The 17,554-nt window shown below is 39.2% G+C and overlaps 3 protein-coding genes across 11 annotated transcripts; 2 read left to right on the forward strand and 1 right to left on the reverse strand.

Annotated features, from left to right (window-relative positions):
* The first annotated feature begins 1,110 nt into the window (after window positions 1–1,110).
* LOC115753442 (E3 ubiquitin-protein ligase At3g02290-like) lies at window positions 1,111–5,492 on the forward strand. Of its 7 annotated transcripts, none has more exons than XM_048272692.1 (6): window positions 1,111–1,577; window positions 1,666–1,761; window positions 2,043–2,418; window positions 3,392–3,764; window positions 4,330–4,439; window positions 5,216–5,492. In XM_048272692.1, exons 3-6 carry the CDS (start codon window positions 2,302–2,304, stop codon window positions 5,237–5,239), a joined length of 624 nt encoding a protein of 207 aa, XP_048128649.1. In that variant the 5' UTR covers window positions 1,111–1,577; window positions 1,666–1,761; window positions 2,043–2,301; the 3' UTR covers window positions 5,240–5,492. The 7 variants fall into 7 exon arrangements, with proteins under 7 accessions (XP_048128649.1, XP_048128644.1, XP_048128645.1 ...); XM_048272687.1 differs by having other exon boundaries at window positions 1,115–1,577; window positions 3,341–3,764; XM_048272688.1 differs by having other exon boundaries at window positions 1,115–1,439; window positions 3,341–3,764.
* Window positions 5,493–6,058: 566 nt separating this feature from the next.
* Window positions 6,059–9,444, reverse strand: LOC115753440 (uncharacterized protein YwbO). Of its 2 annotated transcripts, none has more exons than XM_030692044.2 (8): window positions 9,328–9,444; window positions 8,103–8,270; window positions 7,875–7,994; window positions 7,753–7,796; window positions 7,529–7,654; window positions 6,707–6,791; window positions 6,361–6,417; window positions 6,059–6,263 (listed from the first exon to the last, which is right to left on the reverse strand). In XM_030692044.2, the coding sequence occupies exons 1-8, from the start codon at window positions 9,409–9,411 to the stop codon at window positions 6,171–6,173; spliced, it is 777 nt and encodes a 258-aa protein (XP_030547904.1). In that variant the 5' UTR covers window positions 9,412–9,444; the 3' UTR covers window positions 6,059–6,170. The 2 variants fall into 2 exon arrangements, with proteins under 2 accessions (XP_030547904.1, XP_048128641.1); XM_048272684.1 differs by having other exon boundaries at window positions 8,103–8,272; window positions 9,230–9,363.
* Window positions 9,445–11,735: 2,291 nt separating this feature from the next.
* On the forward strand, window positions 11,736–17,529 carry LOC115753405 (ultraviolet-B receptor UVR8). 2 transcript variants are annotated; one of them, XM_030692006.2, is made up of 9 exons: window positions 11,736–11,788; window positions 12,070–12,334; window positions 13,017–13,210; window positions 13,299–13,346; window positions 14,760–14,832; window positions 15,035–15,206; window positions 16,052–16,483; window positions 16,566–16,757; window positions 17,190–17,529. In XM_030692006.2, the coding sequence occupies exons 2-9, from the start codon at window positions 12,082–12,084 to the stop codon at window positions 17,263–17,265; spliced, it is 1,440 nt and encodes a 479-aa protein (XP_030547866.1). In that variant the 5' UTR covers window positions 11,736–11,788; window positions 12,070–12,081; the 3' UTR covers window positions 17,266–17,529. The 2 variants fall into 2 exon arrangements, with proteins under 2 accessions (XP_030547866.1, XP_048128631.1); XM_048272674.1 differs by lacking the exon at window positions 11,736–11,788 and having other exon boundaries at window positions 12,048–12,334; window positions 17,072–17,201.
* Window positions 17,530–17,554: the final 25 nt, after the last annotated feature.

Raw genomic sequence — 17,554 nt, forward strand, 5'->3', positions numbered from 1 at the left:
TGTAAAATGGGACAAGTGTATTGCGAGTCACAGTACTTGTTAGAAAAACGCAAATTGAGTTAGAAAAATTACAAAAAAAAAGTGCAATTAAGTCCTAAAACTTATCAAAATTGGTGTAATCGAGTTCTCCCCGTTAACTCCGTCTAATTAGACTAACGAAAAATGCAAACGTGTTTTTTCTTAATATTTTCTCTCTCATAATCCCACGCGACATTACCTTACTAAAACATGAAATACAGTACTAAAATCACGCCGTCTAGGCTTAAACCCTAATTTTTTAGTTAAATCAGGTTAGAAAATAGAAAAAGATATTTTAAAAAAGCACAAAAAAGAAAATAAAAAAGGCAAGGGCAAGGGTGGTTGGCCCTCGCTACGGCCAACACCGTCATCGAAAAACATTGGAGGGAGCGGCGGCCCTTTACCCGGACCATAGCAAGAGTGCATTGGTCAACATTTTCCTTTCGGGTTTGCTTTGTTATATAGAAAGATAAGTAAAAATGGATGCCTGTAAATGAAAATATAGTTGAGTGTATTCTCGTGTTATTTTTAGAAAGAAACTCGAATTATTGTACTGATTGTCAGTATCATATTTGATTTGAGTATATGGTGCCATCAATCTCATAAGAGACATGGATTGTGATAGTACCCCACATCCCAACCAACACAAATCCAATATTATGCAATTATATTCCCCAATAAGAAATTTCTTTCCAACATGATCACTTTAATCCTTTTCTTTTGACTAGATTATTATTATCATCTTTTAATTAATTAAATAAGTGTATCGAAAGTCCTAAAATTTATAATAAAAGTGTAAACGAGTCCTAAAACTTTCAACGAGTTCAATCTAATCCTAAAATTCATTGAGAAAGTACAATCGAGTTCTAAAACTTTCAAAAAAATGTAATTAAATCCTAAATTATAGGATTCAAATGCACTTTCATAATAATTTTTAGGATTTAATTGCATTTTGTAAAAATTTAGCACTCGAGTATACTTAAGTTTTTAGGACTTTTAATTCACTCACCTCTTGATTAATTAAAAGCGTCTCATAGCTGTTTTCTCGCCAGAAAGATGAACAAAGGGAACTCTCGTTTCGAAACCCAAAAAAAAAAAAAAAGAGGGATAAGGAAACGCAGACATCTCCTTGAAGGATTGATTCATTCTGATTTCCGAAGCATCTAACCTCAATCTTAAATTCTGATATTAGCCTCGATTTTCGGAGTTTCTATTATTCCCTGTCTCTGTTCCTGTCTCTCTGTCCCTCTCGCTACTCTTCAAAGCTCCCTCCAGGTACTTTTCTCTCTGGTTTTCATCGCTTTCCTCGTCTATTCACTTCCTCTCCCTTTCCTTCTCTTCGTTTCTATGGGCATCGAGTACCTGAACGATCGAAACGTGTCCAGAACTTCACCGCCTCTTCTGGGTCATTCGCTTTTTAGGTCAATATGTCGTCTTTTTTTTTTTTTTTTGCCTCTTTCGGGGATCATCGTCTGGGATTGCTTATGACTGCGTGCATGATTGTTTCTTGGTCCGACGAGCTTGGTCGTGTGTCGTGCTTGCCTTTATGCTTTGTTTTGGTATGGATGCCGCTTTTCTTTCTTAAAAAAAAAATGTGGGTTTAAGACGTTTTGTTGATGAATCTTTTTCCGATGGCGTTTGTTGAAGCAAGGAGAGCGAGTTTGCTTAATGTCCACGAAAGCACGCCGTGTCGTGACAAGATCGCGTGTTTTTGTAAAGCATCATTGCCTTCGAATCGTTATGGTGGTCGATCTCGAGAACCCTCTTTGTTTTCGGCGAAGTCTGAATAATTGCACCTATATTGCCAGAGAAACTGCTCTTGTCTGATGGCTTTGTGTCTGATTATTGACTTGTTTGAATAAGGGTGCGAGGATTGATGTCTTTCTTTATATTTTATTTCATGGGCATGTCAAATGTGAGTTTTTTTTCTCCCTTCTATTTGATCTCATCGACCTTTTCTGAAAATTAGGAGACTATTTGTCATCAACTTGATGGTCTGATTCACTATGACTTATTTTATGCAGGTTCAAGCATATAGTGGATTTAATCTTTCATTCATTTAGCGAAAGCATATGAGAGCTTTTGATTGGTTGAGGGAGGGTACTGTTTCTCAGAGGTGGCTCGACTTTTGTGAGCTCAGTGTCCTCTCTCATTCGCCTTCTGTCAGCTCGTTTGTTCTCCTCCAAGGCTTCTTTTTTATTGAAAGCACTTGTCATATGTGATTCTCATCAATAATATCAAGACTCTCTACAGAAGATCAGTTTGTGGATTGAATCTGACACAATGGGGTCAGTCTGTTGCTGCTTGCGAGCTGGAGACTTTGAAGATGTTCTCCGGAACAGTTCTGCATATAGGAATTGCATTTGCTTTAATTGTGTGGTTGATAATTTTGTGTACATGGTATGTTGCAGTTCACACTTACTCTTTGAATGCCTCACCAGTGAGCATATTTTCTTTGGATGATGAGAACCACAAAAGACAGTGATAGAACTGGTTTTCAATTGTTGCTGATTAATTACCAAGAAAAAGCCTTTTATTGAGAACTGAAATATACATGTCCAGTTAAAATCTTAAAATCTGCCTGCATTCATGCCCATGCTCTTATGTTGCCTTATCGAAGTGCACCTCTACAATTGGAGATTGACCAGGGCTCAAAATTTTATTCCAATGATGTTGGTGGTTCACTGTTTTCTGTGGCGTTAGTCAGATTGGAAAGCATGATTCAAATGACAACAAGGGGAGGAAAAGTGATAGTGGAAAAGAACTTGGATTCTCTGTTATTGCCCATTGGGATTTTATGGTTTCTACTGTCTACTTAATCTAATATTCATCATTTACTGTACTGGGAATAAGCATATGGTAACGAGATACTCGAAACAGTCGTGGTATATGGTTAAGAGGGCTTTATTGCTGCATGATACCGGACACATGGTGAGTGCGTGCGTGAGAGAGAGAGAGAGAGAGAGAGAGAGCACATCAGTCTGGTCGGAGGACAAGATGAGAAGACAGTGTGAGAAACACGAGAAACAATTAATGGGTCAATGTAACCATGACAACAGCTATTTGGTTACTGCGAAGAAATATTGCTCTATGGTCAATACCAGGTTCCCTCCTTTAGGTAGATGGTGTTCTTGAGATTTGTGTTGAGCTAGGTCTCCTTATCTAATAGAGTTGTGCATACTTGAGCTTCAAGCCGACATCTTGTGCTGAACCTTGATGAGAACATCAATTAATACTAAAAATAATTACCTCGAAGAGGATATTTTAACTGCATTTCGCATTTTGATCATCTATTTTGACACTCCATCGTCATGCTGTGCAGTACGCAATGCTATTCCGAAGAGAGATTCATGCCATCCCTTCTTCCATTCAGGAAGCATCCACAATGACTTCTACAGCGTCACCTGACAATTATTTCTCTGACATGTACCACTCTCCTCCAAGGCCTTTGCCCTATGATATAGAGCCAAGACTTTTACGCATGCAGAGGGAGGGACTGGTTTCAAGGCATGAGAAGGGTTCAAGTCATGCCGATGAGGAATCAGAACCTCTTAGAAGTGACACGGATGGGGAATCGGATAATATTTGCTCAGAAGGCAAATGGACTAACTACGCACATGAAAAAGGTTTTAAAGAGCAACCTTATAAGACATCACTCAGACTTTCCTCGGCAAAAGCAAATGCTGATATTGGGCATACTTATATGACATCAGAAGAGGAAGATGTTTGTCCAACATGTCTTGAAGGTAAAACTTTTTATATTAGAAGATTGTTTGCTTGTTGCTTGCTTATCGAGCTGACAATTATTAGCGGGCTAAGCTAATACTGAATAATGTGAAGTGCTGAGTAAGTTTGAGAAGACGGACGAGAGAGTCTTAGCCCTGTTCAACTTGTTCACTTTCGTGCCTAGATGTAGTTGAGTTTCATGCAAACTATTTAGAGATTCATCTACTGGTGAACTTGATATTTTTTTCTGAAAGAAATTACGTTGCCATTATATGCTTCTGTGCTTTTCCTTTAACCTGGGAATGTGCTGGCAAAGACACAGATTCTTTAGAGAAAATTTTGAAAAGGAAAACTTTCATCTGAAAAAGAATGACGACAAGCTTTTGTGGGAACTAGGGAAGTACTTTTGTGAACTTCATTTGGGTGTGATGATTGCCTCAGACAGTGGCAGCAGAAATATTACGTGCAAGTTGGCTTGTTCAGTATCTGTATTTGGTTTATAGTTTTGACACATCGATGTTGTGGTTAATAAATTGTTGATGTTCTTGATGAATTTTGTCAATTTTTACTGCTTTCTCCATGCAGAATATACGCCTGAGAATCCAAGAATAATGACAAAATGCTCTCACCATTTCCATCTTGGTTGCATATATGAGTGGAAGGAGAGAAGTGACAGCTGCCCTGTATGTGGCAAGGTAATTCTTTTACTAGATTCGGACAGCAAATGTATGTATATGTGTATATGTACGTATATATGTTGTAACTTTTGTGCTCCAATGATTGCTTCACCGTGGCACAGACCACAATTCTTAGATGTTATCTGAGCTCACAGACTGGGAACTTTCTCGGGGAATCTCTTTTTTGGGGTAGGAATTGGGATTGTTCATCCCTCTACTTTATGCACATTGGGTTGTAATCATTTTAAGGACAGGTTAAGAGCTTTTTACAGAAGAAGATATGCTATTGGGTTTTCAAATACACCTGTTGGTTCATGTAACTAGTAGTTAATTGCTGGGATGAATAAGTATTGAATGGTTATACCCTTCTTACTAATTCCTGTACAAGTCCTATGATATACAGGATAGGCTGGTATGCTTGCAGCTTATTGCTTTATAATTGGAGGCTTTCCTTTTTTTGGGGATTTTGCCATGCTGGATAGTCGTCATAAAAAAGAAAGATCATCGAACGATGACCTAAAAAGACTGCAGAAAATACTAGTATATTTCTAGCCTCATGAGCTTCTGCAGTTAAGCATGCTGCAAACATTTTGGCAGCCTCTCACCAACTGATAGTTGTGGTTTCTTATGATTTTTCCTGTTCACGAGTTATGGGATAGCTATATGTCTTCCATGTTGATTAAGGGGCAGTGCCATTTTGTATGGCAGTTGAGAAAAGTCAAGATGTTCTTCTGGTATTTCAACTGTTTTCTTTGCCTAGTTGTGTGCTTAATTGGACCTTTTTCTGTTGACAGGTGATGGTGTTCGATGAGACTTGATCTTCGGCGAATGCTCATGTTGAGGATACTGTCGGCATGGGGAAGAGAAAAAGAATCCTGTTAATACACTTGATGAAATGTAAAGAAGTCTTTGTGCATATTCCCATTTCTCATTCTCTTCAAAGATCCATTATAAATATTTCTCCTAATTTATCTTTATACTTCGTTTAAACTTGGCTGTGCTGCTTGAAGCTGCAACTGTAAATACGAGCAAAAGCTCAAGTGCATATTGGGAAATGGATTTGTCTGCTCATTGCCTCTCGATTTTTGGGTTTAGTTAAAAACACCACATATAGAAGAAAGGGCTAAGTGGCCAACCAAACGGCACTCTGTCTTGCCTTCGCATTATGGCGCTGACGAGTGACGCGTCTGTCGGGTTCTCTTCTCTGAATTTGCTGATACTTGAACTTTGCCCTTGGTAGAACAATGCGCAAGACTGCGCATCTTGTTTCTTTGGTGTTGGCTAGGCTTCTCGAGTGAGATTTTAAATGAAATGCTTAATGTTGGTCTGAGCGCATGACTTTGCTTCTGTAGTTAAGTCGAAGTATAGCGAACAGCATCTTGAAATACCTGTGGATTCTCACTCAAAAGTGCGGAAGTTTTTCATGGCCAAGTAAAGCCGACGACACTTTCTGTCCCCTCGAAAAGAGGGCGCGAGAGCACGAGATCAGGTAATCCAAACGTGAGTATATCAATCATCACATGTGTGAGACAAGCGATTTCGCATATCCATAGAGCACATCACAAATGGACGTTTATCTGTTGAAACAAGGTGTTGGTAGGCATGGTAAAAACAGGGCAAAACCAGAGCCAGCAAAATTTCCATGAACCATAAGAATTTTATTCACTCATTGTTCGTATATATTATTTATAGTAAAAAAGATAACACAACCATTGTTTTTTTAAACGAGTAAACACAAGCATGACATTTTCATTTCGTCTCTTTTCCGCCAGCGACAACCTCAAAGGCCTGCAGGAACGCCTCAGGGGGCTGGCCGCCGCTCAATCTGTACTTCCCATTTATCTGTTGGAAAAAATGATCTCAGAAAAGGTGTCTCTATGTCATCCAAAAAATTAAGGCAAAGTAAGAGAGAGAGAGAGAGAGAGAGAGCATCATTTACCACATAATAAGGAACCCCTGAAATGTTCGATGAGTACTGTTCGAGCTCCTCATTTACCTTGATGGAGAAAAAGAAAATAATTAAAAGGTTCGTGAGATTCTTACAATCAGTGGCAAACATCTGGAAGCTGCCAAAACTAAAGAGTTTAACTGCAGCACACTTCAACATTAGTGAAGGATCATTCAAAAATCCATGGAGATAATACTATCCTGAGTCAGCTTAGAGAAATTAAATTTCTTTATGTCTGAAAAGCTCCTTCAACATATTCTACACAATTAGTCACGCATTCTCTCCTGATCTCTAGGTTTTAATGTGAAGCAACAATGAGAGAGAGAGAGAGAGAAACCTCTTGCAGTCCATTTTTTGGATTATCTAGAAACTCGGTTGCCCCATCTACTTCAGCCTTGGCAGCAGCTTCCACAAGGAATTCTCTGAATCCAGATTATACAAAGTGTTAAGTTTGAGTTTGCATTAAAATTAAAATGAAGACAAGCAAGTTTCATCAAAAGAATGCTTAAAAAAGCTTCATTTCTAGCTTCATGTTAAGTATAGCTTAACCAAATTTCCCTAGGGATAAGAGTATAGTCTGGAAAATGGTCTCCTTATGATTCAAATTAAAAATCAAGAGCATACAATGAAATTGGTCATCCTCTTTTTTATTTCTTTTATTTGACGTTTTCTCACAATATGAGGATGTTACGCTAAAAGTAGCAAAGAATGGCCCCTCTTTTCCAGCCTAATAGCCTTTATCAAGTATAACCAACACACCCAGCAATGATATCCGTGTGTCTTAATCCCACATTCAAACACTAACAAGAACAAACATAATGATTCGGGGAAATCTTATAAATTTCTTCCAGACAAATTGGGCAGTAGTATCAGCTAAACCAAACTCTGTTTTTCCTTGGGAAGAGGCTTAAACTATTCAGACAAAGTGAAGCCAAGGGTCATGATGCATGTTTGACACTATGGCCGTACAGGACTTTAGATTAAAAAGCACTATTCCCAATGGAATAAAGCAAATTCTGAAGGAAAAATTAGAGGGGAAAAGAATGTGCATGGTGATGAAGTGATAAGGGATGTTACAAAGCTCAGCAATCCACTTCGATGCGTGCATGGACACATATAACCACATGTAGCTCAACGCAAGTACAGCAAGTGAACTCACCTGTCACCAATATATCGTCCCTGGGTGAAGTAGCCAATGAATAGCTCCTCCACAAGTTTATGTTGCTTCTCGAGCCCCTGTGTCCCAGCATAGTATACAAGCCTGTGGCTATCCACAGTATTTCCCCTGTTCATATATTATATATGTTCTTAATATTCCCAGCACAACCTCTTGCTTCGGAAATTTAAACATCCAATGTATGCATGATATTATGAGCATCTTACGTGAGACCAGACATGTTGTATTCCAATCCAATACCTCTAAAAAGCTGCAAAATGTGCAAGATATAAAATCAATAATTGCACAGGTAACAAATTTACGATGTTTGAAAAAAGACAGGCAGAACCTCGCGCATACGAGCTTCCATGCTTTCTGAATGAGATCCAAACTTTTTCAGGTAATACTCTTTTTTGTTGACACCTTCTTTTGGGGCAGATGGATTCAGAAAAAATGGATGCCATTTGATCTGCAGGCCCAATGAGACCTCAGTGAGAATGGATATTCACCGTGGTAAAAAGGCACACATGTGCATGTGCAAATATGTGCCACACGCAGAGAGAGAGAGAGAGAGAACCTCAAAATCAAACCGATTCTTTGCGGTGGCTATTGCCTTGTCCAAATTCTTTTTGCCTATGCAGCACCACGGGCAAACAGTATCTGAACTGATGTCAATTCGAATAAGCTTCTTCCCAGCATCGTTACCAGCTGACTCAGCCATAATCTTCACTGATCGGCAGATATTCTGGATAACATAGATGAGTCAGATTCCTATCTGTCCAGGATAGCATTGGTACTAGACTCTTTATTGTGAGACAACCGCTTCAAAATTATCAAGCAGATGAAAACACAAATAATTCCAACGCGAGGAGATGACATATAAATCTGTAATCAGGGTACCACTCAATTTCACTCCAATCACGAAGAAGTTGTTTCTACTCCTGCTCAAATATTGGCAGTCGTTCTTGATAAATATTCTAGCCATTGCAAGTAAGCATTTGAAGAGCAGAACAAAAATATTGGGTTCCTTAGTTAATCCAAACTAGAACGACCATCTTCGTATTCCACATCATTCAGCTAACTAATTTCACAAACCATCTTCGTAGCCCCGGCCTCACTGTTTTCCTGATGCACAGGCTACATCTATCCGAGAAACCAATTACCCGACTAAGAAAAATGAACAACCGTTATCTAACCTGGAAAAACGACTTTGGTACACATTATCTACCCGATGATTGTCGACCCGAAATGGGGGAGAAAAAAGGAAGTTGGCCAGAGGAGAGTCCACATTTCAGGGGTGGACTCCCTTATTCAGCAGAAATCAAAGATGTTAACCACCCAACAGCTGCCCTCCCGAAGATACATCGCGGCCCGAATGTTTATTGAGACCCCCCCCCCCCCACCCCACAGACGAAACACGATCAAAATCAAGCTTCCTGACTAATTCTCCCGACACCACAGACTGTGAGTTCAAAGGGAATGAAGGAACTCCGCAACTCCTCCTCAACGCAACCAAGACAAAATTCTCCTTCCCACCTCTTCTATCCGCAATCAAGACCAACGCCATGTTCAACAACCAGAACTCATAGAGTCGCAGAGCAGATTTCATGTTCAACCACCAAGGAAAAACAAAGATACCCACAAAAAAGATTTGAAGCAACAGAACCTCACTAACCCAATCAACGGAAGGAAAGATCGAGCCTTTTCCAGGGGCGATCGCAGAAAGGACGATTCAACAGAATGAATTTGCGCGGACAAAGCAGAGGGGAGCAAAGAGAAGGGGACGAAGGAAGAGGGTCCACCTGAAAACTGGGAGAATGATCGGGAGCTGCTCTGAGGAGGGAGACCCAGCGCGACTGTGGACTTGGACAGTTTAACGTCCTCATGAGTCCGTCACGGCGTCACCGACCGCCCCGAATGGCCAAGGCCAAACAGGAACCAACAAAAAAAAAAGAAAGAAAGAAAAGAAAACAGTAGATTATTAAATTGTTAAAAAGGATTTTATGAGATTTATTATTTCTGTAAAATAGAAATTCAGGAGCGATCGCGTAAATTTTTTATTTTTATTTTTCCATTTTTGTCTCTTGTGATAATCAGTTTATCCTTGTAATTCGGTTAGGCAGATTCGCTCGCCGGACCAAAGCGTCACCGCTGACGTCACCCCAAAGTGGCTACAAATATTTTTTCATTTACTTTTCATCGGGACGTAATACCTAAAAAAAATCTTTAAATTTAACTCTTGTCTCATTTTGTCTCATAAAAAGCCTCCAAATTTAGTACGGTGCTTCTGACCAAAAAAAAAAAATAATAATTGTATAGTCCAATCCGAAAAAACCCTCAACTTTGGACTAACTTTAGATTTAGTCCGGATTCTACCCTAAGCTTTTTTGTCTCTTGAAAAACCTTAATTTAGGTCCAATATTAATTCTATCCTAATTTTTTTTATCTCATACTTTAGATTGAATTTCAATTTTTCTGTAAATCTTTTTGTCTCGTAAAAGATCATCAACTTTTACTTCGTTTCTAAATATGCCTCCATTCACCCTCCATCAAATCGCCCTTATTGGTTAGTGACTTTACGTTCGGTTTTTGATCTCTCGTGCTTGGGAATGTTCCATCTCTAGCGGTCGGACAAATCGCGCTTGGGATGCTCAAATAATTCGTGCTTTGGAATTTTTCATTTCTCAATCTTCGACGATAAATTTTGGACGAGGGTTAGTTGGGGAAAATTTGAAACTAGAGAGTAAAATTTGGATAAGACCTAAAGTTATGTGTTTTTCATAAGACAGAAAGGTTTAGGATAGAATTGAGACATGGGCTAAAGTCGATGATTTTTTATGGGATAAAAAAAATAAGGGTACAATTGAGAATGGATCTAAAGTCGGACTTTTTTTATGAGACAAGAGTTAAAGTTAGAGTTTTCCAGGATATTAGGCTACTTTATAGGTGAACGGTTCCAATCCGATTGGTCTCATATATGGTATACCCTATTCGGGTGGGTTCCTAAGTTTAAAACCGAGAACTAGCTGGGGCATTTTTTCCCCTTTTTCATTTTGCTTTATTGTATATATAATATTTATGCGTACTATTTGAAACTAATATGTCAAACTTATCCAATCTCAAAATAAATATGTCTTGCTTACAAGAAGGAATAAAACAAAGTAGTTAGGATAAAAGGGAAATCAGTTCAAGAGTGATTCCATTCCAAATCCAAAATTTCGATTATAACAACCGATTCAAGTGTCTAAGTGGGAATCAAATCACCTATGTCCGGTTCTTTGTTTATAGAACTAGGAATCGGACTAGTTTTGATTTTTAGGGTCTGTTTAGCAATAATTTTGACTCTCTAATTCTGTTCCTCAGAATAAAAAATGATGATAAACATGTTTGGTAACATAAATGATTATGATTATATTCATGAGAACAGTTTTGGAGCAAAAACAAGAATAAAGAAAAAGTTAATTCTGGAAAAAAGAATTACTTTTGAGAATCACAAAAAAGAACAAAATTTTATTTCTTTTAAAAGGATTAGGTCCACATGGGCTTCGACGTGGACTTCTAAACTTAAAAAAAAATTAAAATTAGATTTGGAAATTTACTAAAAAATATTTTTTTTAAAACAAAATTTAAAGATAAGCTTTAAAATTTAACCAAAAAACGTTAAAAATTTAAAAAAAGAGGGGAAACTAAAAATTTTAAAAAAATAAAAAATGGGGGAAATTAATTTTTTTAAAATTTAAAAAGTTTAATTTTTTTAAAAAAAGATGAAGAATTTTAAAAAAAGAATTCTCGTCATCCGATTGTTCTCGGTAACATAAATTTTATGCAATTACCAAATGCGTTTCTATTCCAGAACGGAAGTTTTGTGCAGTTACAAGGCACATTTTGATTCTCTAAAAATCATCAAGAGAACATAATAAAAAAAATATAATTCTAATTCGAATTACTTTTTTGAATCAGTGTCGTTGTCAAATAGGATCTTAGCTTCTTTGAATCGGCTGGATAAGGCGGGTTCGGGCCGATTTCAGGATTGAACCGGCCCGGTTGATCGCCCTCATATCTTGATCGTCAAACCAGTCACTCCAGTTCGGTTTGGGCCGAGCTTCTGGAAGTATCCATGGGCCATGGAACAATCAATTTCCGCCCAACGCCAACTTCCTTAAACGTGGGAACATCAACGTTGTCTTGTCCTCACTTCAGCTCATTTTCTTCCATTTTTATTTCTTCTTCTCCTCCTCCTCCCGATTCTCTCTCCTGATCCAGGTACTGGACTCTTACCATTTCCTCTCCTTTCTTTCTGTTCTTACCGAAGTAATCGATAGATCACGAGTAATGCCCGTTTTCAATTTCGCGATTTCGGTCGAAATTAGCTGCATGCGTTTCGGCTTCGAAAGAAGCTCGTCGTTCGTTTTCACGGTTTTCCGAAGAACCGAAATGGATTCGTTATATTCGTCAGGTGTCTTTCCATGGGTCCTCCGGGCTGAACGTCTGTGTCGATCGCGTGCTGATTCGTGGGTTCTGTGATCGTGCGGTGTTATGTGTAGGTAGAGGAATATATGGACATCGACGACGTCCTTGGGGATACCCGGGCCGTGAGCTTCCCAACGAAGAGCGCGGTGTACGTGTGGGGTTACAATCAATGCGGGCAGACGGGCAGGAAGGGCAGAGAGCGTCAGCTGAGGATCCCGAAGCAGCTCCCCCCCGAGCTTTTCGGGTGCCCGGCTGGGGCCAACTCGCGGTGGTTGGACATTGCTTGCGGCCGCGAGCATACCGCTGCCGTCGCCTCAGACGGGTCTCTTTTTACTTGGGGTTACTCTCTCTCTTCATTTGACGCATCCCTTTTTGTGTACTGTCAAATCTGCATATTAGTTTGATGGGCGGCGACTAAATTAGAAAGGAACGAAGCAACAGCAGAACAACAACAAACTATTTCTTGTCCTGAAGTTGGCTATATATATATATATATATTTTACGACCTAGAAGACATGAGTTTGATGATAGATTTACCTATTAAGTTTGAAGGATTGACTCATAAGGCGTTATAAGTTCGTCTTAATTTTGATGTGTAGCCGTAGATAATAGGTTTACTACTTAGATTGTGGTATATAACTGAATTCTAAACCACTCAAAGTAACCCATGTAGACGGAGGCCATTTACGTACATAATTTTGGCATTTTCTCCGTCTCTCATTTCCGGGAGACATAAGCAACTAAAATGGGCTTCTATCTTGATTTTTAAAGAGGTCTGTGTTGGTCCTCATGTGGTTTCATAATCTCCTTATTACAAATTCATGTTTGGCGGTGGGTAAAGCTAATAATTATATAATTTTTTCCTGAATGTAAGTGGGTACTCTCTTATTTACATTCTGAGGTGCCTGGGGGATCATGATTGTATGCCAGTGTAGTATTCACTGATCATTGTATCTATACATCTGCCAACCATGTGTTTACAGTGTTAACAATACAGCCTTCCATGTGAATATGCTGTCAGGGGCTAATGACTTTGGGCAGCTGGGAGATGGAACAGAGGAAGGGAGAAAATTCCCCAAGAAGGTCAAGCAATTAGAGACGGAATTCGTGAAGTCCGTGTCATGTGGAGCACATTGTACTGTTGCTATTGCAGAGCCTTGTGATAATGATGGAAGTGTATCGACAAGCAGACTTTGGATTTGGGGCCAGAATCAGGTCTTTCTTTCTGTACTTATGGGAAATCTAGGATCCAACTTCAGGACACTCAATGGCTGTTATAAGTAATCTATTTTGTTCATACCAGGGATCAGATTTTCCGCGTCTGTTTTGGGGGGCTTTTACTCCAAATACGGTATGTACTTGACATTCATCCAAGTGCAGATTACATGGTGGGAATCACAGACCTAGCTGTGGTTGCCACCATCTTTTTATGGCTTAGTCTTTACTTAAAGTTAGATTTGTCGACTCTTGTACGATGAATGGCTAGACTGCATTCGTCTAAGCAGGAAGGACTTTAAGTTGATGACATAGCACAAAAATTCACTTTTTAAAGCACCTTATGTTGTGCTTTAGCTTGAAAATGTCACAAGCTCTCCTCAAGAAGGAGAGGTGGAGAAGCTGTTGAATCAAAGTTGTTATTTTCTGTCAAGGCAGTGGATGAAGTTTATATGTTTCACCATAATGTCTTTTTTGGGTACGTTGATGAGAGGATATATCATGCTTAAATAGTAGTTATATCTGCTTCACAGAACCACATTATGCAACGATGTTGGTAAATTTTGCTTTCTTGAGTCTCTCCCCATTGATGTCTTGTCATAGTCAGTGACCGCGTTCCCCACATTAATCAAGTTTCTGTTGCCTGTTGTATTTGAGCAAACAGGGAAACTCTGTGCTTTTAACTGGCAAATTGCTGCACATATCATCGTTAAATGTAATTGTCAGTAGGGCAAGAAAATTTATTGCTTTTGCACAAGAATCAGTCGTATCTTCTTTCAGGAGCAAGTTACTGTGAGATGGTTGTAGCGAGTGATGAAGTAATAGTTTTTGCTTTGAGACTTGATTTAAATTTCATGACAATTGGCATTTAAGAGATCATACTTTCTTAAGTTTCGTGATGTTTGTTACTCTACTTAGCCATGTCAACTGTTATTCTGTGAGACCAATTTAATTGGCAGTTGGGCTTTTCTGGACACAGATCATTTTGATGTGGTTTGATATGAATGCCTTAGAACTTCTGTTGAACCTTTTATTCTTGCTGTTTCTGGCAGTTATTGAAGTGAAAAGTGGTTGCGAAGAAAGTGTTTTTCTGTTATACCCTCTTCTTGATTAATGGACGTGAATGTCCTTTATCCTTCTTCAAAGTGCTCAGGGAGATTGATTTGGTCATTCTGCTTGCTAAGTTTTTGCCTTGGTAGTCGGTACTTGCCTGAATTGCTATATATTTTTGAATTTAGAGGCTGAATCATTACATGGGGCTATTGTAACATCCTTGAATATTCGTGAAACTGTCGGTGAATTCAGGAGTTGGAGATATCAGGCTTGACATAATGCCTTGCCCTGTCTGATTCTCTGCTGATGGACAATTTTAGGCTGTATAAGGCGCTCCATTGTTGGCCTTAAGGGTGTCAAAAGGAGCCTTGCTGTGTTGACATTTCTGAGTGATTTTTCCTGTACTTGTTTACCTTTACGGTTCTTGATTTTAGGTTTTACTGCATATTTTACTAGCATGAAAATCTGTCTTAATCGTGAGCTCCATTCCCCACAGATAATTTGTCAAGTAAGCTGTGGGGCTGTTCATGTGGTGGCTTTATCAGAAGAAGGTCTTCTGCAAGCTTGGGGTAATTATCCTTGCAAGTCATTCCTTCCTTCAGAAACTATTGACTTGTAACTTGCAAGTCAAAGTCCTGATACCGGTGTTAGTGCGAATGGTTCTTCATTTACATTTCCAAGTACTAGCTGATGGAGGTGGAGAATATGTGAGCTTACTCCGCTTTTCCTGCCTATGGTAATAACAATTAATCAATGTTCTTGTAAAATCAGGCTACAATGAGTATGGTCAGCTTGGCAGAGGTATTACTTCTGAGGGACTTCAGGGGGCTCGGGTAATAAATGCTTATGCCAAGTTTCTTGATGAAGCCCCCGAGCTTGTGAAGATTACCCATGTGTCATGTGGAGAGGACCACTCGGCTGCTATATCAGATAAAGGCGAGGTGTAAGTGTTCTTAGATGGAGATAGGCTCTTCTTTTAAGATTGAGATTGTGGTTATCCGCATGCCACAACTTTTCTGAAAGTTGGAGGAAAATCTTCTCATGGGAATCTCACATCTGAGGGAGACGGGATCCCAGAAAGCAGATGCGACTTATGCGCAAGTTTCTTACACTAGTGCCATTATTCAAAACGAGAATTACTCGATTTTAATATATATGTATATATATATGTTTTTTTTTTAATTTGTTGTTGCGTTTTTCCTTATCCTAACAGTAAATGACGATTACTTTCTTGTTAAGGCTGCGTTCTAGTAAAGTGATAGAAGAACTTATAATTTTGGATTCCTTTTCTCAGTGGATACACTGTATATTGGCCATGGATTCCAGAGAGAACTTCATTGCTGCTGTTGATATCTGTTCCTTCAGTAGTTTGTTTTAGTAGAAGATTCCTGCTAAGAGTCATTATAGAACTGAAAACAGTGACATAAAAGATCTGTTATTTGATATCATCTCTGCTGAGTATGATTCTCAGTCGATCTATGGGAAGATATAATTTAGATTTTAGCCACTACTAAAAGGAACTATCTATTTGTTTGTACAATGGATTGCATATGTTAATTTAACAGACATTTCCCATTTTGAGGATTAACGCAATTGCGGATGAGCTGTTGGAATAACTAGAAAGCACTTGAGTTTTTGCTCTAAGAGTGTCTATGTGCTGCGAGTGAAAGAACTTTGTCCTTTTTCACATCTAATCTTTGGGAATCTTGTGTCTACTCTTATCCACTTGCCTTTTGTCTTACTTTTTCGAGTCATTAGACCCATGATGATAACTTTGGGACTTTGCAGCTACACTTGGGGCCTGGGAAGCATGGGTCAGCTGGGGCATTGCTCCCTTCAGTTTGGGGATAAGGAGTTGTTGCCGAGGAGAGTTGTTGCCCTTGATGGGATACACATAAAGGATGTTGCATGTGGTGGTGTACACACATGCGCTTTGACTCTCGAGGGAGCCCTTTATGCTTGGGGAGGTGGTCAAGCAGGGCAACTGGGCCTGGGTCCCCAGACTGGGTTCTTCTCGTGTATTCCTAATGATTCTGAAACATTTTTTCGAAATATCCCTGTTTTAGTTGTTCCAAATGGTGTTCGACTTGTTGCATGTGGACATTCCCACACGCTCATATCAACTAGAGATGGAAGGATACATGGTTGGGGTTATAACAATTATGGTCAAGCAGCTAATGAGAAATCTACCTATGCTTGGTATCCATCTCCAGTTGATTGGTATGAAGCAGTTTAGTTAATTGTTAAGTATTAAATGCCAGATCATGCATTCTCCTCTCCTAATGAGGTTTGTCTAATACAGGTGTGTGGGGGAAGTGCGTAAACTCGCAGCTGGTGGTGGTCATTCAGCTGTTTTGACTGATGCCTGTTCCCTGAAGGAACTCTGTGAGTTTAGGCTTGCAGACACTGTTACGTTATTGAATGCTTCTCAAATCGAGGATGTTGCATCCAGAACTGGATCAGATGCATTAGCACGCCTATGTGAGAGACTGAGGTAGTTAATGTTTTTTTTCCTGTTCCTCCCCTCTTTTTCAGTTCCGCAAAGTTACATTATTAGCTCTTTTCTATGGTTAAGTGGCATATTTTGGTATTCTACCAGTTAAAACGTACTAAATGAAAACTCAATATTTTTGTGTTATCAATGTTTCTAAGGCCTATGTGATGAATTACACATTGGGTTAATTGCTTATGAGTCTGGAAGAGTATCCATATCCAAAAGTTCGGTTGAATTACTTTGGGTTTAGTGAAAATGTAGGAGAGCAAAAGTGTACTCTGTTGTGACCTGAGCACCTGTCATCTTGTTTATAGTACTGGTGCTCAGGAATAGTTTATTCTGATAAGAGCCTGGACTTTGGATCCCCTCTCTCTCTCTCTCTCTCCCCGCACTTTTCAGGAGTAACCATCCATGTCACTCTTGTTTATACAGGGAGGACTTACTTGATGGTCGGAATCACGGGATTGAAGATGGAGAGCCCACTGCTGGGAAGAACGGATATTATTGATACCTCTGTTCACTTCACCATCCATAAAATCGTTTGGCGATTTTCAACCCTGCTGGTCAACTAGGCAGGGGTATTACTAGTAATAAAAAAGAAACCACAAAGTCCAACTAGCGCATCTAGGTTATTTCTCATTGGCAACTGATCAGTACTAATTACCTGACATTTTGCTTACCGGGTCTGGTTGTGACTATCGACCGGCAGATAAGCATAGATTAGCCAAAGTGTATACGTGATTGCTGACAGTATTCAACATGCTTTAACTCTCGACTATGTGCGTGTCAACTCAACT

Source organism: Rhodamnia argentea, chromosome 11 (genome assembly GCF_020921035.1).
Source record: "Rhodamnia argentea isolate NSW1041297 chromosome 11, ASM2092103v1, whole genome shotgun sequence".
Classification (NCBI taxonomy): domain Eukaryota; kingdom Viridiplantae; phylum Streptophyta; class Magnoliopsida; order Myrtales; family Myrtaceae; genus Rhodamnia; species Rhodamnia argentea.